A 26,248-nucleotide genomic window follows, 5' to 3' on the forward strand; every position below is an offset into this window, starting at 1 on the left:
TTGTTTCAGGTCTTGAAATTTGTCTATTTTCCGTTTATTTTCGATAAATCCTTGTAAAGTGGAGCAAATAAAGAACACGATTTGAGGAGAATCGTAAATAAGTTTGTAGAACTTGTGGCATAACCCTGTTGCATTATCATTTATACGACAAATATGTTACAATCAGCGGACGTTAATGAACGCTTGAGGCAGAAATAAACTTTCAGTGGGAATCGAGTTTCAAGAGACCCGAGTCATCTAGGGAGCAGTTTGTCCCATTATTTGCTTACCAATGCACATGCGCGGTCCCACTCCGAAAGGGAAGTAAACGAAAGGTGGATGTTCCATTTTTCCGCTTATACTCCTTATCCACCTTTCAGGTGCAAACCGTTCCGCATCGAAGTAAATCGAGTCCATCCGAGCCAACGCATACAATGGTGCTATTACATAAGTCTGAAAAAGTTTATTGAGCAGAATTTTTTCTTGTTGTATCTATAGATACTATGCTGAAACTGTACAAAAGATAATGCCAAAAAAACTGTGTACACAATATAATACCCACAAATGTGTACACAGTATAATACCCATAAACTCTGTTCACAGTATAATGCCCATAACATGTGTACACAATACAATACCCATACATTGTGTAGACACCATAATACCCAAGAACTGTTTACACAGTATAATAATAATAATAATAATAATAATAATAATAATAATAATAATGAGGACTTTGTATAGCGCCTAATCTTTAGGAGTTCTAAGCGCTTTACAACATTAGACAACACCTATAAGATAAAAAACATATAATGATATGATCACAAAAACAAACACCATGAAATTAGAAAACATTTTATAAAAAAAAAAAACATGCTGAGAATATTTAAGGTAGGAAACATTATTAGGTCTTTAAGTTTGTTCTTGAAGTCGAAATAATTGAGTTTTGAGAGCACACTTGAATGTGATCACTGTGTCTTTACGTCTATGTTCAGTGGGCAATTCATTCCACGTTGCTGGGCCCTGGTATGCAAAAGAACGCTGTCCATATGACTTTATTTTCATAGTGGGAATAATGAGTATACGATTGTCAGAAGAGGAGCGTAAGTATCTTGCTGGTGTGTACACATGGGTGAGGTCTGATAGGTATGTTGGACTAGAGTCCGACAGTGAAACGTAGCACAGAGAACAAATTTTGTGTTTGATTCTGGATCGAATGGATAGCCAGTGTAGGGTACAGAGCAGAGGAGAGATGTGCTCTGATCGTGGTACTCTAAGTATGATCCGAGCAGCTGTGTTTTGAACTTTTCGAAGTTTCTGCAGCAGGTATTGAGATGAACCAGACAGAATTGAGTTACAGTAGTCCAGTCTTGAAAGTACTAATGAACACACAAGTGTTTTAGTGGCATCAACGGAAAGATATTTGCAAATTGAGCTGACGCGTCTCAGCTCAAGATATGCAACCTTGCATATGTTCATGACATGTTGGTGCAATGTGAGGGTACTGTCCAGAGTAACGCCTAGGTTTCGTACTGATTGTGTGAATTTAATGTTGGTGTTGCTGATATTTATTGTTTGAGGTAAAGGATGTGAATGAGAAAGTCCTTGTGTTGTGATCAGAATGGCCTCAGCTTTATCAACATTCATCTGCAGCTTGTTACATGTCATCCATGATTTCACATCAGAAATACACCTCTCTACACCTTGGATGGTAGTATCAACTTCAGTTGGGTGGCATCAGCGTACAATTGGTGAGACACTGGATGATGATCTATGACACTTGAGAGCGAATGAGTGTAGAGAATGAAGAGAATAGGTCCAAGAACAGACCCCTCTGGAACACCACAACATAGATCAACTGGGCTGGAATGAATTCCATTTGCAGATGCAATTTGTGTCCTGTTGACCAAGTAGGACTTGAACCACAGTAAGGCTGTATCATGAATGCCAAATACATGCTGGAAACGGTGAAGTAATATATCATGGTTTATTGTGTCAAATGCTGCAGACAAGTCAAGGAGGGTGAGGAATGTAATCTTTCCGCTATCCAACGCAGAGAGAATGTCATTAACTACTTTTAGAAGAGTAGTTTCAGTACTGTGGCAAGGGCGATATGCAGATTGTACATTGCTAAAAAGACTGTTGAATTTAGATGAGATACAAGCTGGGATAGAACAACCTTTTCTAAGACTTTTTTATGAATGGGAGATTAGAAACTGGGCGGTAGTTCTTTAAATCGTTATGGTCTAGTGTTGGTTTCTTCAGCAAAGGCTTTACAATGGCAGTTTTGAAAAATGATGGGAATTCCCCGGATGAGAGAAAGGTATTAATAACATCAGTTAGTGAAGGCAATACTGGATTTAAGCACTCAAGCAGCAGTGATGTTGGAATTTGATCAAGTTCACATGACTTTGGTGCACTCTTCATCACGATTGTACGTACGAAATCCACAGAGACAGGTTCAAATGTTGCTAATGGTTGCCGCTCAAATTCTGTATCCCAACTGTATGGTGACGACGAGTCAATTGAAATTGTGGTATCAAGCTTATCTCTAATGGTTTGTACTTTGTCATGGAAGAAATTTGCAAACATGTCTGGAAGGTCGACTGGAAAGAAGGTAGTTGGAAGTGGTGTAGATTTGTTCCTTGCCATTAGCTTGTTAGTAATCTCGAAGAGCTCTTTGCAGCTGGAACTGCATGGACTATATTTGTGACTAGATTTGCTTATGAATAGTGAGTCTGGTGGAAAGCCAGAGCCTCTCAGCTTTACGGCGGTCTCTTTTAGCAGTGCGAAGCTGGTCCCTAACACTGCTATACCATGGAGAACACTTTTGAATTGATACTCTGCACTTGGTAGCTGGGGCATGTTTGTCAAGCAATGAACGCAGGCAGTTATCGAGTTGTTTTGCTGTAGGAGGCAAGCAAGTTGTTAGGTTAGCTTGGATGTCGTGCATTAGTTTGATTCTATTTATCATACGGAGGTTTCTCTTAGTAGCAGATAAAGGTGGAGGGTTAGGGACTGATACGTCAAGAGGGCATATAATGCAGAGATGATCTGATGCAAGGTCATGGGATACCAGGGAGGACCGTAGAATGTTATCATCAGGTCTATGAAGAATCCAGTCTAAAATGTGACCATGTTTATGGGTGGGTTGGTTAACTGACTGTTTGAGGTTGAAAACATTAATAGAATCTATGAGTTTTGATGTATTTGGGTTTCTGGAAGAGTCAAAGTGGAAGTAATACCCATAAACTGTGTATACTGTATAATACCCATAAACTTTGTATACCATATAATACCCATTAATGTGTAGATAGTAATATACCCATAAACTGTGTACACAGTATAAAACCCATAAACTGTGTACACAGTATAATACCCATAAAGTGTGCACACCGTATAATACCCATAAACTGTGCACACGTTATAAGACCCATAAACTGTGTATACTATATAGTACTAGTAAAGTGTGTATACCGTGTAATACCCATACATTGTGTACACAGCATAATACCCATAAACTGTGAACACAGCATAATACCCATAAACTGTTTATACCGTATGATACCCATAAACTGTATATACAGTATAATACCCATAAACTGTGTACACAGTATAATACCCATAAACTGTTTATACCGTAAAATACCCATACACTGTGTATACAGTACAATACCACTAAACTGTGCACACAGTATAATAGCCATGAATTCTGTATACAGCATAATACCCATATACTGTGCACACAGTATACTACCTATATATTGTGTACACATTATAATACCCATAAACGTGCTCTTATCCTAACTTATTGGAGCTCTGACTTGACTCTACTTCTCCATATATTTTTTAATGTTTTTTAAAATTTATTTTATCATGATCATCATCATCATCATTGTGATTATCATCATCATTACCTCCTCATTTTCCTTCTAGAATAATGTATCAAATCATGTATTTAACATTTCAAGAAAAAAAACAGTTTGCCTGGAAAGCAAACAAAATTTCGGGAATATCTGAAATCAATAATGGTCGAAATGGATCTTTTTAACAGCAATTACAAATTGTCTGAAACTTTGCCAGAGCTCGCAAAGGAAGAAATCATTCAACCGGTTTTTCAAATTAAATTTTTTGCAGGTATAAATGGGTTAGCTTCCATGATTTTGTTGAAAGAGTCAAATTCTGATTGTAGGAGATGACCCTTCAGTACAGTCAGAAAGGTGTTAGATGTTTGCCTTTAAATAAATACATGACGTCATTTGTAACGTCATTGATGATATACATACTATATTGCAACAATCCTGACTACCTGTCAACTTGCATTTTTATAAAGTGCATTTGCACATATCATTAATGTTGGAGATAATTTATAATCTCCATTTATTGTTTACGTTCCCTTCATGTTAGAAAGTTGTACCTCTGTTTCCAATGCAAATAATAGTAACTGTAGTATCAGTTTTTGTAATATGACGCTTGCACAAAGGAAACGTAATTTGATACAATATGTAAGTCATATAACAATGATCTGTTTAAATATTTATCATCTGGGTAAAGATTTTTGAAGCCCAGTGTGTACATGACAGGATTGTAAACTGTTATCACTTACGTTCTATTTTGCGAGAGAAACAGGCAATTGTAACAATTTTTCTCCAGGATTAAGGTAAGACTCGTGTAAGTTCATAATTTTTCGTCACCAGTGTGATGAAACCGTTCATCATCAATGTTGAATCTTTATATAATTTATTGTGAAATAATTGCTATTTTTTTGTCGTTTGAAATCGGGCGCCATTTTTACTACTGTGTGTATTGGGCGCTCGGATTTCCACTAGGAGGCGCTCAGGTTAATCTTTCCGAATTCTTCCATATTTAGTCATATTCGTGAAAACTTTGTCATGAATTTCTCGAGTGTGTTCCCAAAACCTATAAATAGGGTTGAGATCCGCCGTTTTGGCAGTTGTGGTTCTACTGGATTCCAGTAAAGGTCTCAAGACCAAGCAAAAAGTCTCAACTGATAATTTCAAGCCTAAATAGCAAGGTAGACTAGTTACTACCGACACATTAAATTTATTACTCATAATGACTACTGTAAAGTTTCTCTAAAATTGTTTCAACGTTTACTTCCTCGTTATATCAGATAAAAACTCCCATAGAGGGATTTAGCTGACGACACTGTCACTGTGTCGTCATCAACACAGCCGTCTACTATCCATTGGAAATTTAGTATTCCGATTGGCATTATCGAATTTCCTACTCAATTTCATGTATCATTTTGAAATCACAAATTTCTATCCATTTTGTAGTGGTTGTGTCATTTAGCTGTCGAAATAATATACCCGACACGACACACTTTGCTGCTACAAAACGACACACACTGTCGTATTCAACTCAAGCGACACACTTTCGACATCCAGTTTCAGACTGTGTCGCTCAAAACGACACACTATGGTGGCGCTCACCAGATAATATGTACTTTTGAGAGAGTGACGTATGTAAGGTAAAGTAGTTCGCATTTAAAACATGCACAGTGGAGAGAAAGTTTGCATACCTCTATGCTTCATTTATGTAATGTGGATGATATTTCTTTTGGATATTGTACTTTTGGAAATTTTACATGATTTAAGCAAACTGCTAACTAAAATGACTGCTCCCTTGTGTTAAAAAATCAGTCGGAATTTGTCTAAAGTACACTATACATAGCAGCTATTAAAATAGGGAAAATGAATTTTGCCAGACTAGACTAAACCAGCTTCTGAAAGTGCAATGAATGAATTACCAAATATATAAAATGTAAAAAAAAGTTATCGGCTCTTTTTTATACAATTTACCTCTGAAGTTCAGGAAGTGAAAATGACCAAGTAGAGCTAGCACTTTTTTGAAAGATGCACATTTGAAGTAAGGCCAAGCTGTATACTCTATAACCCATAGTACACCCATCAATCATACACCAAAATAAAGGAAATTAAAGGTTCTTTGCATTATACCTAAGATATACAAGGTCTTTTTTAAATAGCCAGTATAACCAGTGAGGAAAGTTGGGGAAATTCTTTTTCTTTAAAATCCTAACCTATGCAAAATGCGAAACTGTATAGCGCCACCTATGTCTCAGCCAACAAACGCGACACACTATTAACATCCGGTTCCAGACTGTGCCTCTAACATATTTACCATTAGACTCTATAACACAAACCCGGGCCTGGTTCCGAACCTTGATTGGGTGCACAAAATGATTACCACTTCGGTACGTTGTATGAACAAATTTTGAGATAATTAGCTTCTTTTTCTGTATAAGATTTGTTTGGGAATTAGGATTATCTGAGTTAGAGGTCATGTGAATTAGGACAAATGGAACATTTATGCTGATTTTCACATGCAATTTAACACTGAAATTATTGTTGTCATTTCAACATGCTTTATGAAACATCTGTTCTGAAAATTGGCAAATATTATAATTCACTATTCTGAGCACTAGATTTTGTGAGAAAACACATTCAACCCTGGAAGACATATAATAAACTGTGTTGACTATTTATATTTGTTTCGTGCTTTTATGATCTATATAAGAACTTTTGTAGTGAACACACATTTCTTGACACTACAATACACTGGAGAGGTCTAGTAATTGAAAAAGGCGTGAGCTGTCCATCTGTTCCATTTTATTTGACTTACAATATAACGCATCAACCCGCAAAGAAACAAATCTCGGTCATATTTTCTCATACAAATGAAGTAATATACACTTATTATATGCTCATTTTGTCTCCGTTAACTTTACATTGTCAGAATCGTGCAGTATTTTGCGACACTGAATACCTTCATATTGTACGTACGTGAACGACACGTGTGTCTTAAGATAGTATCTTGTATTAGGGATTACTTTGTAAACAAACCATGTACACTCGTGCAGTAAACGCTTTAGGTTTTGGTTGATTAAATTTGTTTGTGAATGAACTAAAGCAGATGTTTCGTCCATTTGAAATTATAGATTATAAAATTAATGATGTGGACGAGAGTGTTATAGCCATGAAATTGAAATAGCATTTTATACAATTCAAAACCAAATTCAACTGATTTTCTTCCACGTCGTTAACTATGAAGCTATTTGTTCACAAAAACCAATATGATGTGGGTCAATGAAACCTTTCATCACTGACGTCGTATGAAAAAAGAAAGCAATAAACATACTGGCGATAATATTTTTAGAAAAATGTTCACGTACAAAAATATAGTTCAATAGTTTGACCGAAACAACTTTTTTTTTGCTTAGATGCAAGTTCGTAAAAGCTTACTGAAGTTGTACTATTTTTGCTGAACAATGAGAAAGCGCCAACATCTTCAATTTGAACTCTATTTTCTTTTCTAGAATGGCCTGTTCGTTCAATAATATATGTCTTTCAGTAAAGTCAACCAATTAATCAATAGACTTCGCGGTAAATTACTGGCTACTGTGCTCAGTCCAAAAATGAGATAATGAAGTTTGACTCTACTTTCACTAAACGGGTTAACGGAGTAACGACAATCCGGTCGAGAACATGCGTGTTCGATTATATCCAATTTATGCGAGTGAGAACTAGATATCCAACATAAGTCGCACACGATCGTCTGTCCTTCTGAACTTTAGTCCTTTCTTTATGGGTATCCAGACATAGACGAAAGAAAAAACTAGTAAAGTCTTTTCCCGTTTATCAGACGAAGGCCGTTACACTATAAATATCAGACGAAGGCCGTTACACTATAACTATATCAGACGAAGGCCGTTACACTATAAATATCTGACGAAGGCCGTTACACTATAAATATCAGACGAATGCCGTCACACTATAAATATCAGACGGAGGCCGTTACATTATAAATATCAGATGGAGGCCATTACACTATAAATATCAGACGAAGGCCGTTACACTATAAATATCAGACGAAGACCGTTACACTATAAATATCAGACGGACGCCGATACATTATAAATATCAGATGGAGGCCATTACACTATAACTATCAGACGAAGTAATTAGTAAAAAAATATAGCATGCCCTGCTTTTACATTAACGGTATATGTCAAGGACTGAAGAACAGTTGGAGGGAAAATGGATATATGTTTCCATTCTGGTTGAAAATATATATTATAAAGGCAAGGCTAAAAATAATCGAATTGTTTTTAAACCTTTTTAACTCACCCCTTTTGGAATATGATGTCCATTCAAAGAAATATCTACCTGCATCTGTCGCATGTATGAGGTCCCGACTGGATATAATCTATAAGGAAACGAAAAAACAATGGATACTCATTTCCACATGAACACTTAGATAATGTGAAGAATAAATACCACATACATACACACAATGTATACATACAAAAACAGGAAGACATATTAATAAATAAATCTGACAGAACAAATGAAATATTTTGAATCAAACAATAACCGAGACTGCCAGCACGATAGGTGGTCGTAAAATGTTTTCAACGGTCGGAGGATGAAAATTATATAAAGTCTGAAACGAATAACAGCTTGTTCAGTTACGGTGTTTGCTTGCAAAACATATAAACATTTTACGGTGCACCGTATGGCAACACTTTTTTAAAATCGGAAATATCTGCATTATCTGATATACTAATCATTTCCGTCCGTAAAAAGCTAGAATTTCGCACTTTGTAATTCATCATTTGTTATTGAATTCATGTATGGTTCCATCGCTGCTATCATTTACAGCACATCATTTTTTTGTTTCAATAAAATGCAGTATGACAACACCATGCTAACCCAGCACTACACATGACAGTCCCAATTGATCTCGTGTATTTTTGATTTCGTGAGTTTAGTTTCTACCATTATAAATAATTACCAGAGTCGACATATAATAATAATAATAATAATAATAATAATAATAATATAAATCAAAATAATAATAAAAAAGAAGAAAAAGAACAACAACAACAATAATAATAATGTAGACTTAGTGCAGCAGCTAACGTTTAGCAGCTCTAATCGCTCTACAATAAGAGGTAACACATAAAACATATACGACAACAAAAAGCCCACACAAGATGTTAATCTTAATCTTGTTTTCTTTTGTATTCTACACATGAAAACAACAGTAACAAGAACACTGCAGGAAAGGTGCATTAAACGATTAGGCTTATATTTCTAATAGATGTTTGAGAATTGGCTTAATTTGTGTTATGCTTTGTGTACAAATATCACACACACACACACACACACACACACACACACACACCTCTGACACAAATTTGGCTCATTAATTAGACCGAAAACTCTCGATAAACGTGAAAAGACTTTACTCGTTTTTTTCTTCTTCTATGTCTGGATACCCATAAAGAAAGGACTAAAGTTCAGTAGGACATACGATCGTTGGCGACTTAGGTTGGATATCTCGTTCTCACTCGCACAAACTGGATATAATCGAACACGCATGTTCTCGACTGTATAAGCATGAGTATACAGTACACTAATACCGAGCAACATCATCGAGATTCTCATAATAATGCATGCTCTCATAATATGTTGTAAAAAGTTAGTCATTTTCTGGATTGAAACACGACAATATTTCTGGAATGTTCGTTGCTTTTTTTGAAGTAGTGGCTACTGCTTCAGCCGCAACGATGACATGGAACCAATCAACGTTTTGAGGAACAACGACAAATGGAGATCTCTTTACTCGATCATTTATTTTAAATTAACGTTATGAATCTTCATAGTCTGGTCATTTTTTAATGGTCTAGCCATGCTGAGTTATTTTACACGCTGTGGGTTGTCTATTATTCACTACAATCAAACTATTTATAGTATCGGAATCTCTTCTGACTTCAGGCAAAGTTAAACAACAACGATCAAAATATCGCTCGGCCATTTCCGTCACATTGAGAAATAACTCTGGAAACAGTTGTAGCAATACACATCAGTTTGGTTGTTGTTGTTGTTGTTGTTGGGTTTAACGCCATTTTTCAGCACGCGATTGGCTATACATGGCGGCCAGTATTAATGGTGGAGGAAGAACCCGGGAAAACCTGGGAAAGAACCACCGACCCACGAGAAGCTACTGGCAAGCTTTCTCACATACCCACATTAGCCGAATCCGAGACTCGAACCCACGCAGACAGCGGTGAGATGGCAGTGATCCGTAACGAAGAACGCTTTAGACCACTCGGCCACTCGGGGCCCCCACATCAGTTTGGTGGTTCGCATCAATTGGAGTGCACAGTGGCGTCACTAGCGTTGGTGTCACACAGTTCGGTAACTCATGGTGTCACCCCCATGACCTCCTTCCGTATCAGACCATACAGATTCCTTAGTAATGTCATTTTGGTGTCATCCCCTCTGATGCTGTCACCCGGTGCGGTCCGTACCCTCCGCACCCCCACCCCCACTTACGCCACTGGGAGTGCACCATAAATGTTACGACAGCAAAAGCCGTCGATTATTTTTAATTGTAACTTTGTCCCCTTCTGCCGCAATTTTGTTCCAAGTGAACAAAAGCAGTTAGGAATATAGTTCTCAATGGCGACGAATTACATCCGAGGTTTCTTACTTGACTTGACGGGAAAGTTCGAGGATATTCTGGCTGAAACAAAAGCATCTAAAGCACATCACGACCTGCATCAGCCGACGATTAACTAACAACAAAGTACAGTGATCGGAACTCGGCAATTTCCGTCACACCGCGAAATAACCTCAGAAGTAGTTGTTGGAATACACATCAATTCGGTATGTTCGGTGATTCGTATCTGGCTGAGTGTACTACATGTATTAAAACATTTTTAATGGCCAAGATGGTTCCGATTGTGACTTTGTATCCTTCCGCCTCAATATTATTCCTTATAAATGAAAGTAGTTCAGAATATAGTTATCAATGGCGACAAATTACATCCCATGATTATTTTCTGGACTTGACGGAAAAAGCCGAAGATATTCCGACTGCAAAGATAACATTCGACCAATGGAATTAGTTCCGGTTCAGTACCCACGAATTTAGTCCCAGTCTATTTTTAGAAGATTATTTTCGTGTCTCATTTTGGAGGTTATACAAGAGTTAGATTTAGGTATTCTTGGTGTTGATTTAAAGGCAATCGTTTATTCTTTAGAATTTGAGCATTTTGGTGTGTTTGTCTTTGCTTATTTCGGCTACAGTGCACAGTAAATAATGATGATGATCCGGTAGTGAAAACTGTGACCCTATATTCGGTGCTTTGTTTATTGTCCAGCCTCTAAAAAAAATACCGGATAACCTATGACAAGAACTTCACCGTGAGTTCATCTTTGAAGGTACTTATAATAAGGTATGATCTATTATCATTTGGACACAGTACTGAGAAATAAATGTGGAGAACATATAGTAAATTTAATTGTGATTTGATTCAAAATGCTACCTCTGAGTTTCTTTGCACACGGCTTTGAGGTATAGTGCTTCACTGAGGAAGGTATCAGAAATTTTTCCATCTTCCGGTAAGATTCGCATCAGTTCGTCATGTACCTTGTCTTGAATTTCCGGGTGTGTAGACATCAGGTATATGGTAAATAAGCTGGAATTTGAAGTCTGCAACGGTAATGGGGATTTATTGTATTTATATGTATTACATCATAAAAAATTATTTATTTTTGCCATATATCTTTTTACACAGTTTTAGTAAGACCAGGTTAATATTATTAGTTTATTCAAAAGAAAGGTTTCCGAGTTTCGCTAATTAAAACTGAATCATGGCATATCAGAACATCGGCATAGGTTGTGAGGCACTGGGTGCAAATACATGCAGTTGAAAGAAATAACAGCAATTTCTACAAATATGACCTTTCTAGAGCCGGCAAAAAATCACACCGTTCCCTTTATCATTCACTACAAAAGCCAAGTAGTTAAATTAAGTTAACATGTTTTGCAGTTTTTCATGGCATTTGTTCTTCATTTAAATAATAACAGTTACTATTCTGTAATTGTAAGCAGGTCTATGCAAAAAACTTGATATCACATATTCAATATTTCAAAGTTTCATTGGCTGATTACTGGTTAACATTGCCTTTCACAAACGGATTAATTTTATCATATCTGTGCTTTTTCATTATTTATATCTTTCAAAAATACTTGAGAATACACCATTATCTTCAGTCAGTCGCTACAGAATCGTAATTCCAATCAATCTCTGACAGATATCATCGTAGTCACGTGATAATTACACACAGATTGCCAAGCATCCTGTGGTAGTCTTAGGAGCGGTATGATTGTACATAAAAGTACATTCACTATGGAAAACCTCCAAATTCCTAAAAATGTTATGACTTTGTCAGTCTTTCGTCAGTCTCTACAAAACATTCACAAAAAATCCATTTTGTATATTTGGTTAGAATTAAACTAATGTTCTTTTTTCTTGTTTTTTTTTTAATAAAAAAACTTTTGATCGTAACAAAAAGGTCACGCTAATTGTTTGTAGCAGTTCTTTTGGATTTGACTATGTGTCCCTCGTGGTTAAAGTGTTCTCACCTGCACACATAATTCTCGCAAAATACGTATAATGAATTGTATATATTACCGTATCTACACCTCCTCCCATAAGTTCTATGATTGCTGTCGTCATCTCTTTTTCACTTTCCCACTCATTATTAAAGATCAAATCGTCTAGAACTTCAGATTTGTTTTCCTCAGTTCTGTTTTTCATATAATCCTTTACGTATTTTCTACCTGCAAGAATATGTGACATATCAACTATATAGCAGAAAAGGTATATCAAAATATTTAGGTCAAGAATTTCTACAGGGAAACACCTTAGGTTTAAGTTGAAACATTCTGACTGCATAACAATTATTATATACGGCAAAAGGAAACAAGTTATACAACAAGTTTCTCTCCATTTTGAAATTACATATATAGTATTCAGCAAAGAGACATAAATAGTGCTAGCATAGATTTAATCAAAGATTATGTTTTAATTAAGTCTAAATACCAGCCTAATGTTTACTTTTGACATGTTTTATATCATTTTTATATCGTTGTCTATCTCTGAGAGTCACGTATTGCCACGATTTATACGTAGTTATTTCGATATGACCACGTATTGCCACGATTTATACGTAGTTATTTCGATATGACCACGTATTGCCACGATTTATACGTAGTTATTTCGATATGACCAAGAGGAAGTGAAAACTATTTGACATTAATAACTTATATTATTAATACGTTATTTTTTACGTGAATTATAAATAAATTATCAATATATTTTTCACAAATGGCCCTCTCTTATTTTTTTCCCCACTACGAGATACTTTTTTGTTGTTGCTGTTGTTGTTATTTTATTTCATTTTCAACTTTCACATTAACGATGAAATATTTTAAATCTCCCATTTAAACATAGGGACTAACGCATGGTAAAAACATTGGAATTTTACTTGGTCCTATGTCCAGTTTCATTCGTGACATTCTGTTTCAAGCAAAGGTATTCGGAAAAAAGAGGGGCGATCCACATTCACTGTTCAAGTTAAACTATTTGCTAGGTTTAAAACGAAGCACATCAAGTAACATCGTATCTTCAGATGGATAAAAGTGATTCGGATTGGTTAACACTGGAGATAACAATAATAATAAAACTTTGGATTTTTGAAGTTTAAACGGAGTGCATAGAAAGAAAAGAAAAAGAAAAACTAAGACAAGAGTGAAGGAATCGAAAGCAAAGTTACCCAGGGTGAATATCGTCGCCGATACATCTAAATGCCGTTGCCAACTCTTCTTCCAAAATATCCGGGCAAGTTTTGGCGGTACAAACATCAGTTCCTCCGTGGTCTCGAAAAATCCCATCACCGCATCAATAAATTGCGTGCTTTCTGCGATACGATCGTCTGTAAAGCCACCAAGCCGTCTACCATAAAACACCTGACCAAAAGCTATAAAAGGGAAAATATTCATGTAAGCTCCAGCACTTTAATAATAACCTTATTTTAATTTGAAACATTTTTATCGTTAATCGCCAGAACAAAGACAACTCGTTCAATCATTAAAAATATTAAATGTTTTGGGGGTTTTATGGTAAAATATCTCGCAAAAGAAGAACTATCTTTAAGATGCTGAAGTTATAACATTTCCACTTGTATATGTAAAAAGTGAATAACTACATAGGAGTCAAATCCGAACTCAAATAAGTTACACAAAGGTAGAGTTGCAACGGAGATTATATTCCAGTTAGACATAACCTGGGTTTAGACTGGTCAGATTACAATCAAATTAGACATAGTATGGGTTTATATTGGTCAGGGTTCATTAGAAGGCGGTAGGAACTTAATGGCTTAAAGAAATACCATAGTCTCAAGGTATATGATTGACTATGTTTCACTATAACGTAGGAATGTTTGGGCTGCAACACATTTCTTATTAAAGCAAAACCTGCTTAAAGTGTACTAACAACTTTATATTTTCAGAAAGTTAAGATTTTCAAGTGTGAATTTGTCACCACATTTGTTTACATAGTAAAAATGATGCGTTTGATGTGGGAAACTTGTGGATATATATTTCAGAATCTACATTTCTTAAGGTCTTACTGTATGATCACGGTTTCCAGTATGATTTTCAAAAAGCGACCGTTTGGTCATTTGAGACACATTGCATTTGAGATTTACTTGGATCTATCATAGCAAACAGACAGCTTCACCTAAGAAATCACAATAACCGGAAATACACAGAGTATCGTTGTTCGTTTGTGGTGACGTGTAAAATACAAGTAAAATTTCTTAATCACTTCCTCTAAAAGTGTAGGTCTAATAGTTAGTCAACCCTTCGTAGTTTGAAGAGCTAACATAGTCGTAAGAAAGTGTAGGACACCTATAGAATGAAACACATTGACCTTCAAAACAGTAAAAGAGCATGAAAATCACAATATGCATGCAATATTTTTCACACTAACTTGAACTAAATAATAAGTACAAAATGGCAAATGCATATCACAATGAACAAACAGTATTCATTGTTATGCACTCTACGTGCTTCTATCACAACTGATCGTTCAAACTGTATATCACGCACATCATGACAGGTTAACCATCAGTAACAACCGATCGCATATGGACCAGATGCTGTGAAATCTACCGAGCACCACCTTAATGCTAATTTTTCCAAAGTACTTAATTTTGAATTATTGCAGTATTAAGCAAAATTGTAAACCATACGTTTAAAAATAATGAAAAAGATTACCCAGACGTTTGTGCAAGGATAAGTGAACATTTAAGTGGACTCACAACCGCGTCGAACGCATACATGTACTTTTGTAGAAAATTAATTTCGTGACCATTCGAGGGACATAAAACAACTATTATGCCAATATGTCGTACACTCCTGTCACCGTGACCAAACAACAAGACACGATGTACATTTCACTTTGAGGTACTGTGACCAAACACCAGAGAGACAACGTCCATTTCACTTTGAGGCATTGTGGCCAAACACCAAAGACATGAGGTCCATTTCAATAACTGTTTCATACTTGTAATGGAGGATTGTTATTTAAATAACATTAAAATGGATCACATGTTCTAATGACGCAATTAAGCCAGTTATTCCCAAAATAATGGGATACTCAATATTAAATGAATGAAGCGCTTCCGTCATTCTTCTTAGATATGACCAATACTGAGATCTTAGTGGATGATATTAGAGCAAGAGAATACCAGTTTTATTTAAAATAACTGATAATTCTGGCGCCCACGAACAACAAATAAAATTAAAATAATCAATGATTTAATTCAAATTACTGCTAAACCGCACACCAAAAATCCATCAACTCGGTACACACCCTATATGTGCATGATCGCACGAGAGCAGCTTCTCAGCCACTGAAACGCCACATACTATTGTCCTATTGAATCATTACTAATCCAGTAAATTGGGATTATAAAGTTCTCTATTTCTGTTACAGAAAAATCACAATGCAAAATAAACTGAAATTCATTTCACAGCATCAATCATGGCGCAAATCTACATTGTGATCAACTCAACAGTTTTCAGATAGTCAAAGAGATTGAATCAGTTTAACATGAAAGCAACAACCTCGGTATGAGCAGAAAACGTGGTAACCTTTGCACGTTGGCCTGAGATTAAAGTGTAGTCAAACTTAGGTGTGATATAAAGCCACATTTAAGACTATACAAATGCTAACTAATGTCAAATATCAAAATCGATGTAACGAGTTCTTTGAGGAAAGGTGCCTAATTACAGATTTCATTTAATTATGAAGATACAAAACTGGAAATGAGTATAATCAGCCCTGACAGCAAAGATCACCAAAAACCTTGCAGGATGAAGGTGATTCAAATACGTACTGATGTTGTAAATATGCCATTTTTCGCCTCAACTTGGTAAATGTTACCAGGGCCATCTACTAAGAGTCATCCAAATCTAAGACAAAATTTGTGGTAAATAATTTCTATTCAAAACAGCAATTGGTAGCTCAGTAAGTGAAGTAAATGTTGATGGCGAAAGTTGACAATCGATCTGAAATCACTCGGACGTTTGAAATGATTGACAAAATGTTGCAAATTGTTGAAAATAAACATACCAGTTACAGATGGCGGTTCAGTTGTCTTATCGATCATGCCAAAAGACAATTTGCCAAGTGTCAGGTACTCTTCGCCTATCTTTGTACTCTTTTAAATGGCTGATAAAAAAGATTATTTAAGCCACCCATTACTGAAATTACACTTGCTTACGCAAACATCAATCAGTTCTGGGAAGACATTATATAGAATTTTTTAAAAATATTCCATGCTGAATTGAAAAGATAATTAATTGAACAACCTACCTACATGATGTACAATCAAGTGACAAAAATTCCATACAGAGGGATGTTACCCATGATCAGTAGCAAGAGGACAATGTTGACATCCAAATATATACTACTACTACTACTACTACTAATAATAATAATAATAAAAATGATAATAATAATAACAACAACGATGAATACAAATGCACCATGACAGCAATGTATTTTCCCAAAAAGTATGGACCCAAAGGAGCACCAAAAATAAAATAAGGGAAATGATATTCATGACCTTATTACACCCATTTTCAAACAAAAAAGACCATAAAGGATATATATTGATGAGGTTAACGAGCGAAACAACAGTAGAACAGACGTAAATTTCAGGTAGCTATATGTGTTTGATTTCTCGATTGTATGATACTAACAATTTCGTCAGATAAAAGTCCACACACTATAATAATCATATTTGAAGTGGCTTAATTAAAAAGTTTTACTGAACATGAAATGATTCATCATTTGCCAACTGCTTCATTGTCTGTGGTTGATGACTGATCAATCGTAAATTTCAGTAGCTTCCTAAAAAACTTGAAAATGTGAGGGACGATTTAAGTGCTGCATAGTCAATTTATTTTCTGTTTTGTTTTTCACTGGACAGTTTAGTTATTTAACTAAAAGTTAGCCATCTGGACTTCAATTTGTATTAAAGCATTAGGCTGGACGAAATCCTAGCTTCGCCTTTGTGTGAGATTATCATGGTTGAATTTTTACTTTGTGCCTTGATTGACTGTTAATAGTTAATTTCAGTTTTTCTAAGCAACGTGTGTTGAGAAAGATCATTGTGAATGTTATTCTAAACATGTGGTTTTCGCTGTCCATGTCACTAAGAAGTTCAGCACTTCGTGAACCTTTTGTCAATTGTCCCACACACTGATTGAAACTTATTTTAATATTATTTAATGTCTTTATCACCTAATGTTTATTTTGCAAAGAAATTTGAAAAGTTAAATGATCACCAGTTACAATAAAAACAATGGAAGTTGCAAGATGACCTAAATTGTACATCAGCAGTTAAAATTCTTCGCAATGTAATTGGCAAATAAAATATACTGATTCTAAATCATCTCCATGATCTGAAAATGGTAAACAGCAACACGACTGCTTTACCAAAACAGTGGATATTATAAACCTTGTCACATTGAGTGCTACGGAAAGAAACCTAAATTGTGGTATGGAGAAAATATGGAGCAGCAGAAAAAGAAAATTCAATAAAAAGAAGAAAAATAACAAAAATAACAAAAAATTTAAGACACAAAACAAAGATACCACAGTAATGATTAACTAACCGGAAATTTCAAAACACTCCGAGGAAAACCTTTAGGTCAGACAGGGTATTAAAGAGTTTTTATATGTACAATCAAACTGATTGGTACCTAACATTGATATATTTCCCAATTTTTTGATCTGTCTGATCCATACGAACAAACGAAAGGTTTTCACCTGATTAATACTAGATACACAATAGCCACCTGATGAATACTATATACATATTAGAAACCTGATTAATACTAGATACATATTAGCCACATGATTAATACTAGATACATACTACGCACCTGATTAATACTAGATACATATTAGCCACCTGATTAATACTAAATGCATACTAGCCACCAGATTAATACTAGACACATATTAGCCACCTGATTAATACTAGATACATATTAGCCACATGATTAATACTAGATACATATTAGCCACCTGATTAATACTAGGTACATGTTAGCCACCAGATTAATACTAGATACATATTAGCCACATGATTAATACTAGATACATACTAGGCACCTGATTAATACTAGGTACATATTAGCCACGTGATTAATACTAGATACATACTAGCCACCTGATTAATACTAGACATATGTTAGCCACCTGATTAATACTAGATACATGTTAGCCACCCGATTGATACTAGACACATATTAGCCACCTGATTATTACTAGATACATGTTAGCGAGTGACAACATATCAAAACATAATAAAATGTCGTCCTGTGGGGGGGAAAAAAGCATGTTGCGTCATTCGAGGCTACCAACCTTATCATTGAAGAAATTGTGGGCATTATTGTTAAACTATTCGATGCAAAATTAATTATATGATCTACTCCTATAATTGCAATTATTTCCATGTAAAATTAATTGTATGATCTACTCCTATAATTGCAATTATTTTCATGTAAAATTAATTATATGATCTACTCCTATAATTACAACTATTTCCATGTAAAATTAATTATATGATCTACTCCTATAATTGCAACTATTTCCATGCAAAATTAATTATATGATCTACTCCTACAATTGCAACTATTTCCATGTAAAATTAATTGTACGATCTGCTCCTATAATTGCAACCATTTCCATGTAAAATTAAACGTATGATCTGCTACTGTAATTGCAACTATTTCCACGTAAAATTTATTGTATGATCTGCTCCTATAATTGCAACCATTTCCATGTAAAATTAAACGTATGATCTGCTCCTGTAATTGCAATTATTTCCATGTAAAATTAATTGTATGATCTGCTCCTGTAATGACAACTATTTCCATGTAAAATTAATTGCATGATCTGCTCCTGTAATGACAACTATTTCAACTAAAGTGATTAGAGACTCAAAGAATCAAGAACAAAGCAAAAATTCTCCTTCAGTGACCTGACGCTATTTAGTTGTTAATCCTATTTTCCAGACCTTTAATTTTCAAGTTGCATTCCATTTCTTATTGAAATTTACATGTCTAACATTATCAAACCAGCGAATAACGCGGACAGATGCACATAATTTTTTCTCTTTATCTTCCATGCTTTCTAACTACGCTTCAATCGAGCTTCTACTGGACATGGTTTGTATTTTCCATTTGCAATAGCTATTCCTATTTGTGCTCATCAGCTTCAGGTACTGTTCCAGGATAAATTGATTTTTTCTGTCTTAAATAGATGCTAATTTATTTTTCCACTGTGATTCATCCATTTCTGCTTCATAATTCCATTCATTGATCATTTCAATAAAAGTTCAGTGTCAGCATCAAAGTTAAGAATCAGTATCAAATTTCAGTATCAGCATCAAAGTTCATTGTCAGCATCAAAGTTCAGTATCAGCATCAAAGTTCATTGTCAGCATCAAAGTTCAGTATCAGTATCAAAGTTCATTGTCAGCATCAAAGTTCATTGTCAGGATCAAAGTTCAGTATCATCATCAAAATTCATTATCAGCATCAAAGTTAAGTGTCATCATCAAAGTTCAGTATCAGCATCAAAGTTCATTGTAAGGATCAAAGTTCATTGTCAGGATCAAAGTTCAGTATCAGCATCAAAGTTCAGTATCAGCATCAAAGTTCATTGTAAGGATCAAAGTTCATTGTAAGGATCAAAGTTCAGTATCAGCATCAAAATTCATTAAAAGCATCAAAGTTCAGTATCAGCATCAACGTTCAGTATCAGCATCAAAGTTAAGAATCAGCATCAAAGTTCAGTATCAGCATCAAAATTCAGTGTCGGGATCAAAGTTCATTGTCAGGATCAAAGTTCAGTATCAGCATCAAAGTTAAGAATCAGCATCAAAGTTCAGTATCAGCATCAAAGTTCATTGTCAGGATCAAAGTTCATTGTCAGGATGAAAATTCAACATCAGCATCAAAGTTCAGTATCAGCGTCAAAGTTCAGTGTCATCATCAAAGTTCAGTATCTGCATCAAAGTTCATTGTCAGGATCAAAGTTCATTGTCAGGATCAAAGTTAAGTATCAGCATCAAAGTTCATTGTTAAGATCAAAGTTCAGTATATCATCAAAATTCATTATCAGCATCAACGTTCAGTATCAGCATCAAAGATCAGTATCAGCATCAAAGTTCAGTATCATCATCAAAGTTCAGTATCAGCATCAAAGTTCAGTGTCAGCATCAAAGTTCATTGTCAGCATCAAAGTTCCGTATCTGCATCAACGTTCAATGTCAGCATCAAATTTCAGTATCATCATCAAAGTTCATTGTCAGCATCAATGTTCAATATCAGCATCAATGTTCAAAATCAGCATCAGAGTTCATTGTTAGCATCAAAGTTCAGTGTCAGCAGAAAAGTTCATTGTCAGCATCAAAGTTCAGTATCAGCATCAAAGTTCCGTATCTGCATCAAAGTTCAGTATCAGTATCAAAGTTCATTGTGAGCATCAAAGTTCAGTATCAGCATCAAAGTTCATTGTAAGGATCAAAGTTCAATACCAGCATCAAAGTTCAGTATCAGCATCAAAGTTAAGAATCAACATCAAAGTTCAGTATCAGCATCAAAGTTCAGTGTCAGCATAAAAATTCCGTATCTGCATCAAAAGTTCGGTATCAGCATCAAAGTTCATTGTAAGGATCAAAGTTCATTGTCAGCATCAAAGGTCATTGTCAGCAACAAAGTTCCCTATCTGCATCAAAGTTCAGTATCAGCATCAAAGTTCATTGTCAGCATCAAAGTTCAGTATCAGCATCAAAGTTCATTGTAAGGATCAAAGTTCATTGTCAGGATCAAAGTTTAGTATCAGCATCGAAGTTAAGAATCAGCATCAAATTTCAGTATCATCATCAAAGTTCATTGTAAGGATCAAAGTTCATTGTCAGCATCAAAGTTCATTGTCAGCATCAAAGTTCAGTATCAGCATCAACGTTCATTGTAAGGATCAAAGTTCATTGTCAGGATCAAAGTTTAGTATCAGCATCAAAGTTAAGAATCAGCATCAAAGTTCATTGTAAGGATCAAAGTTCATTGTCATCAAAGTTCAGTACCATCATCAAAATTTATTATCAGCATCAAAGTTCAGTATCAGCATCAACGTTCATTGTCAGGATCAACGTTCAGTATCTGCATCATAGTTAATAATCAGCATCAAAGTTAATAATCAGCATCAAAGTTCATTGTCAGTATCAAATTTCAGTATCAGCATCAAAGTTCATTGTCAGGATCAAAGTTCAGTATCAGCATCAAAGTTCATTGTCAGGATCAACGTTCAGTATCTGCATCATAGTTAATAATCAGCATCAAAGTTAATAATCAGCATCAAAGTTCATTGTCAGCATCAATGTTCAATATCAGCATCAATGTTCAGTATTAGCATCAACGTTCAGTGTCAGCAGAAAAGTCCACTGTCAGCATCAAATTTCCGTATCTGCATCAATATTCCGTATCTGCATCAAAGTTCCGTATTTACATCAAAGTTCAGTGTCAGCATCAACGTTCAGTATCATCATCAAAGTTCAGTATCATCATCAAAGTTCGGTATCAGCATCAAAGTTCAATATCAGCATCAAAGTTCAATATCAGCATCAACGTTAAGAATCAGCATCAAACTTCAGTATCAGCATCAAAGTTCAGTGTCTGCATCAAAGTTCATTGTCAGGATCAAAGTTCAATATGAGCATCAAAGTATGATAGAGAATATTTTCATGATTTGGAACAAATATTTCATGAAGTGTTAGGAACGTGCTCTTTGATCTCAGCCTACCAAAGAAATAAGAACAGGGGCTGTTTCATGATATCCAAAGAACCAAATATTATAAACCAGGTTGTTTTCAGTGTGAATGTTATCGTTGTAAGCTCTATAATTTTCTAATTAATTCAGAAAAAGTAAAAAATATCTTGAAAATAGGTAGAAATTGCAAAATTAAATAACATCTTCATGAGGTACGCACGCTCTACTGTATTACCAAACTTTTAAAAAACAATGTACAGGGGAAACCAAAAGAGATTTGCTCGTTAGGAAGGATGGGCAATATTTGGGCATACGAATGCAAGGGCAAATAAAATATCTATCTTAGCATTTGCGTACAAACTGTAGTAAAGATCATTTGAGTACAAACTATAGTAGGGACCCCGAGTGGCCGAGTGTTCTACAGCGCTCACCGTTATAAATCATTGCCATCTCTCCTCTATCTGGGTGGGTTGAGTCTTTGGTTCGGCCAATGTGGGTATGTGAGAAAGCATGCCAGTAGCTTCTCGTGGGTCGGTGGTTCTTTCCTGGGTTTTCCTGGGTTCTTCATCGACTGTTTATACTGGCCGCCATGTATAGCCTATCTTGTGCTGAAAAATGGCATTAAACCCTACAACAACAACAACAACAACAACAAACTGAAGTAAAGATCATTTGAGTACAAACTATAGCAAAGATCATTTGAGACAGACTGGCACTGATCTCATCTACTGGTCAAAATTGGATAGAAGACAAAGAAAAAGCAAAAAACACCTGGATTAATCGTGTAGGACTGATATTAACTTTTGAAATTACACCAACGTGTAACGTCGATCGTAGTCATGTGTATGTTTTGTTTAAGTTTTCAAACGTAATTATTTTAATTGAATAAAAGCTATGTGGGATCATTTAGTCACGTCTATCGCACCTATCTGTGTACATATCTGTCTGTGTTCGGTTATAAACGACCCTCAAACTCCTCTCCATTGTACTCGTGCACCCGTCCTTATTATTTTGTAATTTCGATGATACGGTATACTTACTTTCTAATGACCATTTGCGCATCTCGTTATTGAGATGAACGTAGCCATCTTTGGCCTGTTTTGACAGCAGATATTGAATAAAATCTTTGGAGACCTTGTATACATCTGGTATGGACGTGTTCACCGTGATTGAATTCAGCATTGTTCTGTTCATCTTCCGACGCATGCACTGCCAGTACTCTCCTTGTCTAGCAAAGATTCAAATAAGTGTATGATAAAATTGATAAGGGCAGTATTACCTCATAAACAAAATTTTAGGAATGTGATTGTTTAATTTGCTAGATATAAAATTCAGTGTTTCTTTTAAACAATACTCTGGCGGGATGTTAGATCTCCAACAAAGTCTTAAGTAGATCATGTGACCTACAAAAGGGGTTGTATATATGTCACGTGACAGATGGTATTACACAATGTGTGTAAAATAAAATGCCAAACGAAAGTCATTAATTTGTAAGGGAAAAAATTTGACTTTGAATTTGATGGACAAGTACAGTTTTTTTAAACTTAGTAAGTTCTCATTGTTTGGTGAGAATGTCATTTTCAATATGTAATTTGCTCGCGTGAGCGCACACACGCATGCACATAATGCTACGCACACTTTAAATTAGTCTGTGATAAATGTATCACGTTTGCTTTGTTTTTTGTTGGCCTTCTGATTTTGTTTTCTGTTAGGTCTACTGACTCTGTTTCTTGTAGACCTACTGACTTTGTTTCCTGCAGGCCTACTGGCGTTGTTGTTCTTCATAACCGGTGCAGACGTGCAGTTTTCTTGTAGGCCTACTGACTTTGTTTTCTTAAAGCCCATCTGACTTTGTTTTCTTTTAGGCCTACTGACTTTGTTTTCTTGAAGTCCAGCTAGCATTGTTTTCTTGCAGGCTTACTGACTTTGCTTCCTTGAAGTCCAGCTGACTTTATTTTTTTTGTAGGCTATCTGACTTTGTTTTCTTGAAGTCCAGCTGACTTTGTTTTCTTGTAGGCCATCTGGCTTTGATGCTCTTCATAACCGGTGCAGTCGTGCAGTTTTCTTGTAGGCTCGATTATTCTTACTGACTTTATTTTCTTGTATGCCTGACTTTTCCTACTGATTTTGTTTTCTTTGTAGAGCTGACTTTTCCTACTGACTTTGTTTTCTTGTAGACCTGACTTTTCACTGACTTTGTTTTCTTGTAGGCCTGACGTTTCCTACTGACTTTGTTTTATTGCAGACCTCCTGACTTTGTTTTCTTGTAGGCTACTAACTTTGCTTCTCTTCATAACCTGTGCAGTCGTGCAGTTTTCTTGTAGGCCTGACTTTTCCTACTGACTTTGTTTTCTTGTAGGTCGGTTGACTTCGTTTCTTGTAGGCCAGCTGTCTTTGTTTTCTCGTTGGCCTACTGACTTGGTTTTCTTGTAGGCCAGGTGACTTTGGTTTTTTTTTGTAAGCCTACTGACTTAGTTTTCTTGTAGACATGACTTTTCCTACTGACTTTGTTTTCTTGTAGGCCAGACTTTTCCTACTGACTTTGTTTACCTACTGACTTTGTTTTCTTGTAGGCCAGATCTTTCCTACTGACTGTTTTATTTTAGACCAGCTGACTTTGTTTTCTTGTAGACATGACTTTTCCTACTGACTTTCTTTTCTTGTAGGCCAGACCTTTCCTATTGACTGTTTTATTTTAGGCCAGCTGACTTTGTTTTCTTGTAGACATGACTTTTCCTACTGACTTTCTTTTCTTGTAGGTCAGACTTTTCCTACTGACTTTGTTTTCCTACTGACTTTGTTTTCTTTTAGGCATGACCTTTCCTACTGATTGTTTTATTTTAGGCCAGCTGACTTTGTTTTCTTGTAGACATGACTTTTCCTACTGACTTTGTTTTCTTGTAGGCCAGACTTTTCCTACTGATTTTGTTTTCCTACTGACTTTGTTTTCTTGTAGGCCAGACCTTTCCTACTGACTGTTTTATTTTAGGCCAGCTGACTTTGTTTTCTTGTAGGTCTACTGTCTTTTTGTTGCTCTTCATAACCGGTGCAGTCTTCATTTCTGGGCATTGTCAAAGTAAGCGACACAGGTAGAAAAACTAGTTTTCCTTAAGAAAAGAAAAAGTTTCTTGAGATTTAGAGAAATCCATTAATAAGAAAGTGTTTGAAAACTTCTTATAAAAGGCTACAAGTGCTGCACTAGCCATTTCATGATGCTGGCGGTGGCGGAAGCGAGGGATTGCATATTCATCATAGTATTTTCATAAGCCGGATATTTCAGTACTTATGGCTGGGTTCCTAAATTTAACCAGTAAGCATATGTCGCTTGTATCTACTGAATCGGTATCCATAATAATATACTGGTCAAAGCTCTATTTATGGTATATGAAAACATGTAATATGCGTGTACTTTATGTTGTGAAAATACGTATTTCGTTATTACATAAATTTATTTTTAAAAAGATAAGAAAAATCAGGAATATAATTGCTATTATTCTTTTTGTTAATCAAATATCTCCAGAGACATACAGACAGGCAGAGAAAGACAGACAGACAAACAGACAAAAATAATGAGACAGAATGGTGTTTTATAATTGTTTACATTAATGAAGCTACAAGACTCGAAGGACTCACCATTCTCATGGTAAGAAAGAATGTGAACCAGTTTTTTAATGGGAGAACATAAATGAAAGTGTATAGGGGTTGGGATGGCCCGGATTGGTAGATAATGAAAATAAAACTTTAGTAAATTATTTTTTTATCCAAGAGCTTATCCAAGTTGTAACTGAACAAATAAACAACAAAGACAACGTTTTATTGATGAAAGTTTAGTCGCTACACAGACTTGAGTTTGGAAAACTCAGTATTGAAATTAACACATGGCTCTTTGTGGCAAAATCAAAAATACGTTTGAAACAAATGTAGATAAAAATGATCGCGGAGCATATGGCTTTTGTTAAATAAAAACATGCATTAAGGATATGTCTTTACTGAAATATATAGGTCTTGACATGG

At 35.4% G+C, this 26,248-nt stretch overlaps 1 protein-coding gene across 4 annotated transcripts in view; it reads right to left on the minus strand.

Moving 5' to 3' along the window:
* Positions 1-26,248, minus strand: part of LOC149798942 (cholesterol side-chain cleavage enzyme, mitochondrial-like) — a 136,232-nt gene that overhangs the window by 2,750 nt on the left and 107,234 nt on the right. For all 4 annotated transcript variants that reach the window (XM_089957858.1, XM_089957860.1, XM_089957862.1 and 1 more), the window contains exons 4-9: positions 23,275-23,462; positions 13,656-13,859; positions 12,512-12,660; positions 11,360-11,526; positions 8,151-8,229; positions 270-432 (exon numbers count right to left, since the gene is read on the minus strand). In XM_089957858.1, the coding sequence (XP_089813984.1) occupies positions 270-432; positions 8,151-8,229; positions 11,360-11,526; positions 12,512-12,660; positions 13,656-13,859; positions 23,275-23,462 (950 nt within the window). The remainder of the gene's footprint in view (positions 1-269; positions 433-8,150; positions 8,230-11,359; positions 11,527-12,511; positions 12,661-13,655; positions 13,860-23,274; positions 23,463-26,248) is intronic.

The sequence above is a fragment of the Sinohyriopsis cumingii genome, chromosome 5 (assembly GCF_028554795.1).
Source record: "Sinohyriopsis cumingii isolate HCF-2022 chromosome 5, ASM2855479v2, whole genome shotgun sequence".
Classification (NCBI taxonomy): Eukaryota; Metazoa; Mollusca; class Bivalvia; order Unionida; family Unionidae; genus Sinohyriopsis; species Sinohyriopsis cumingii.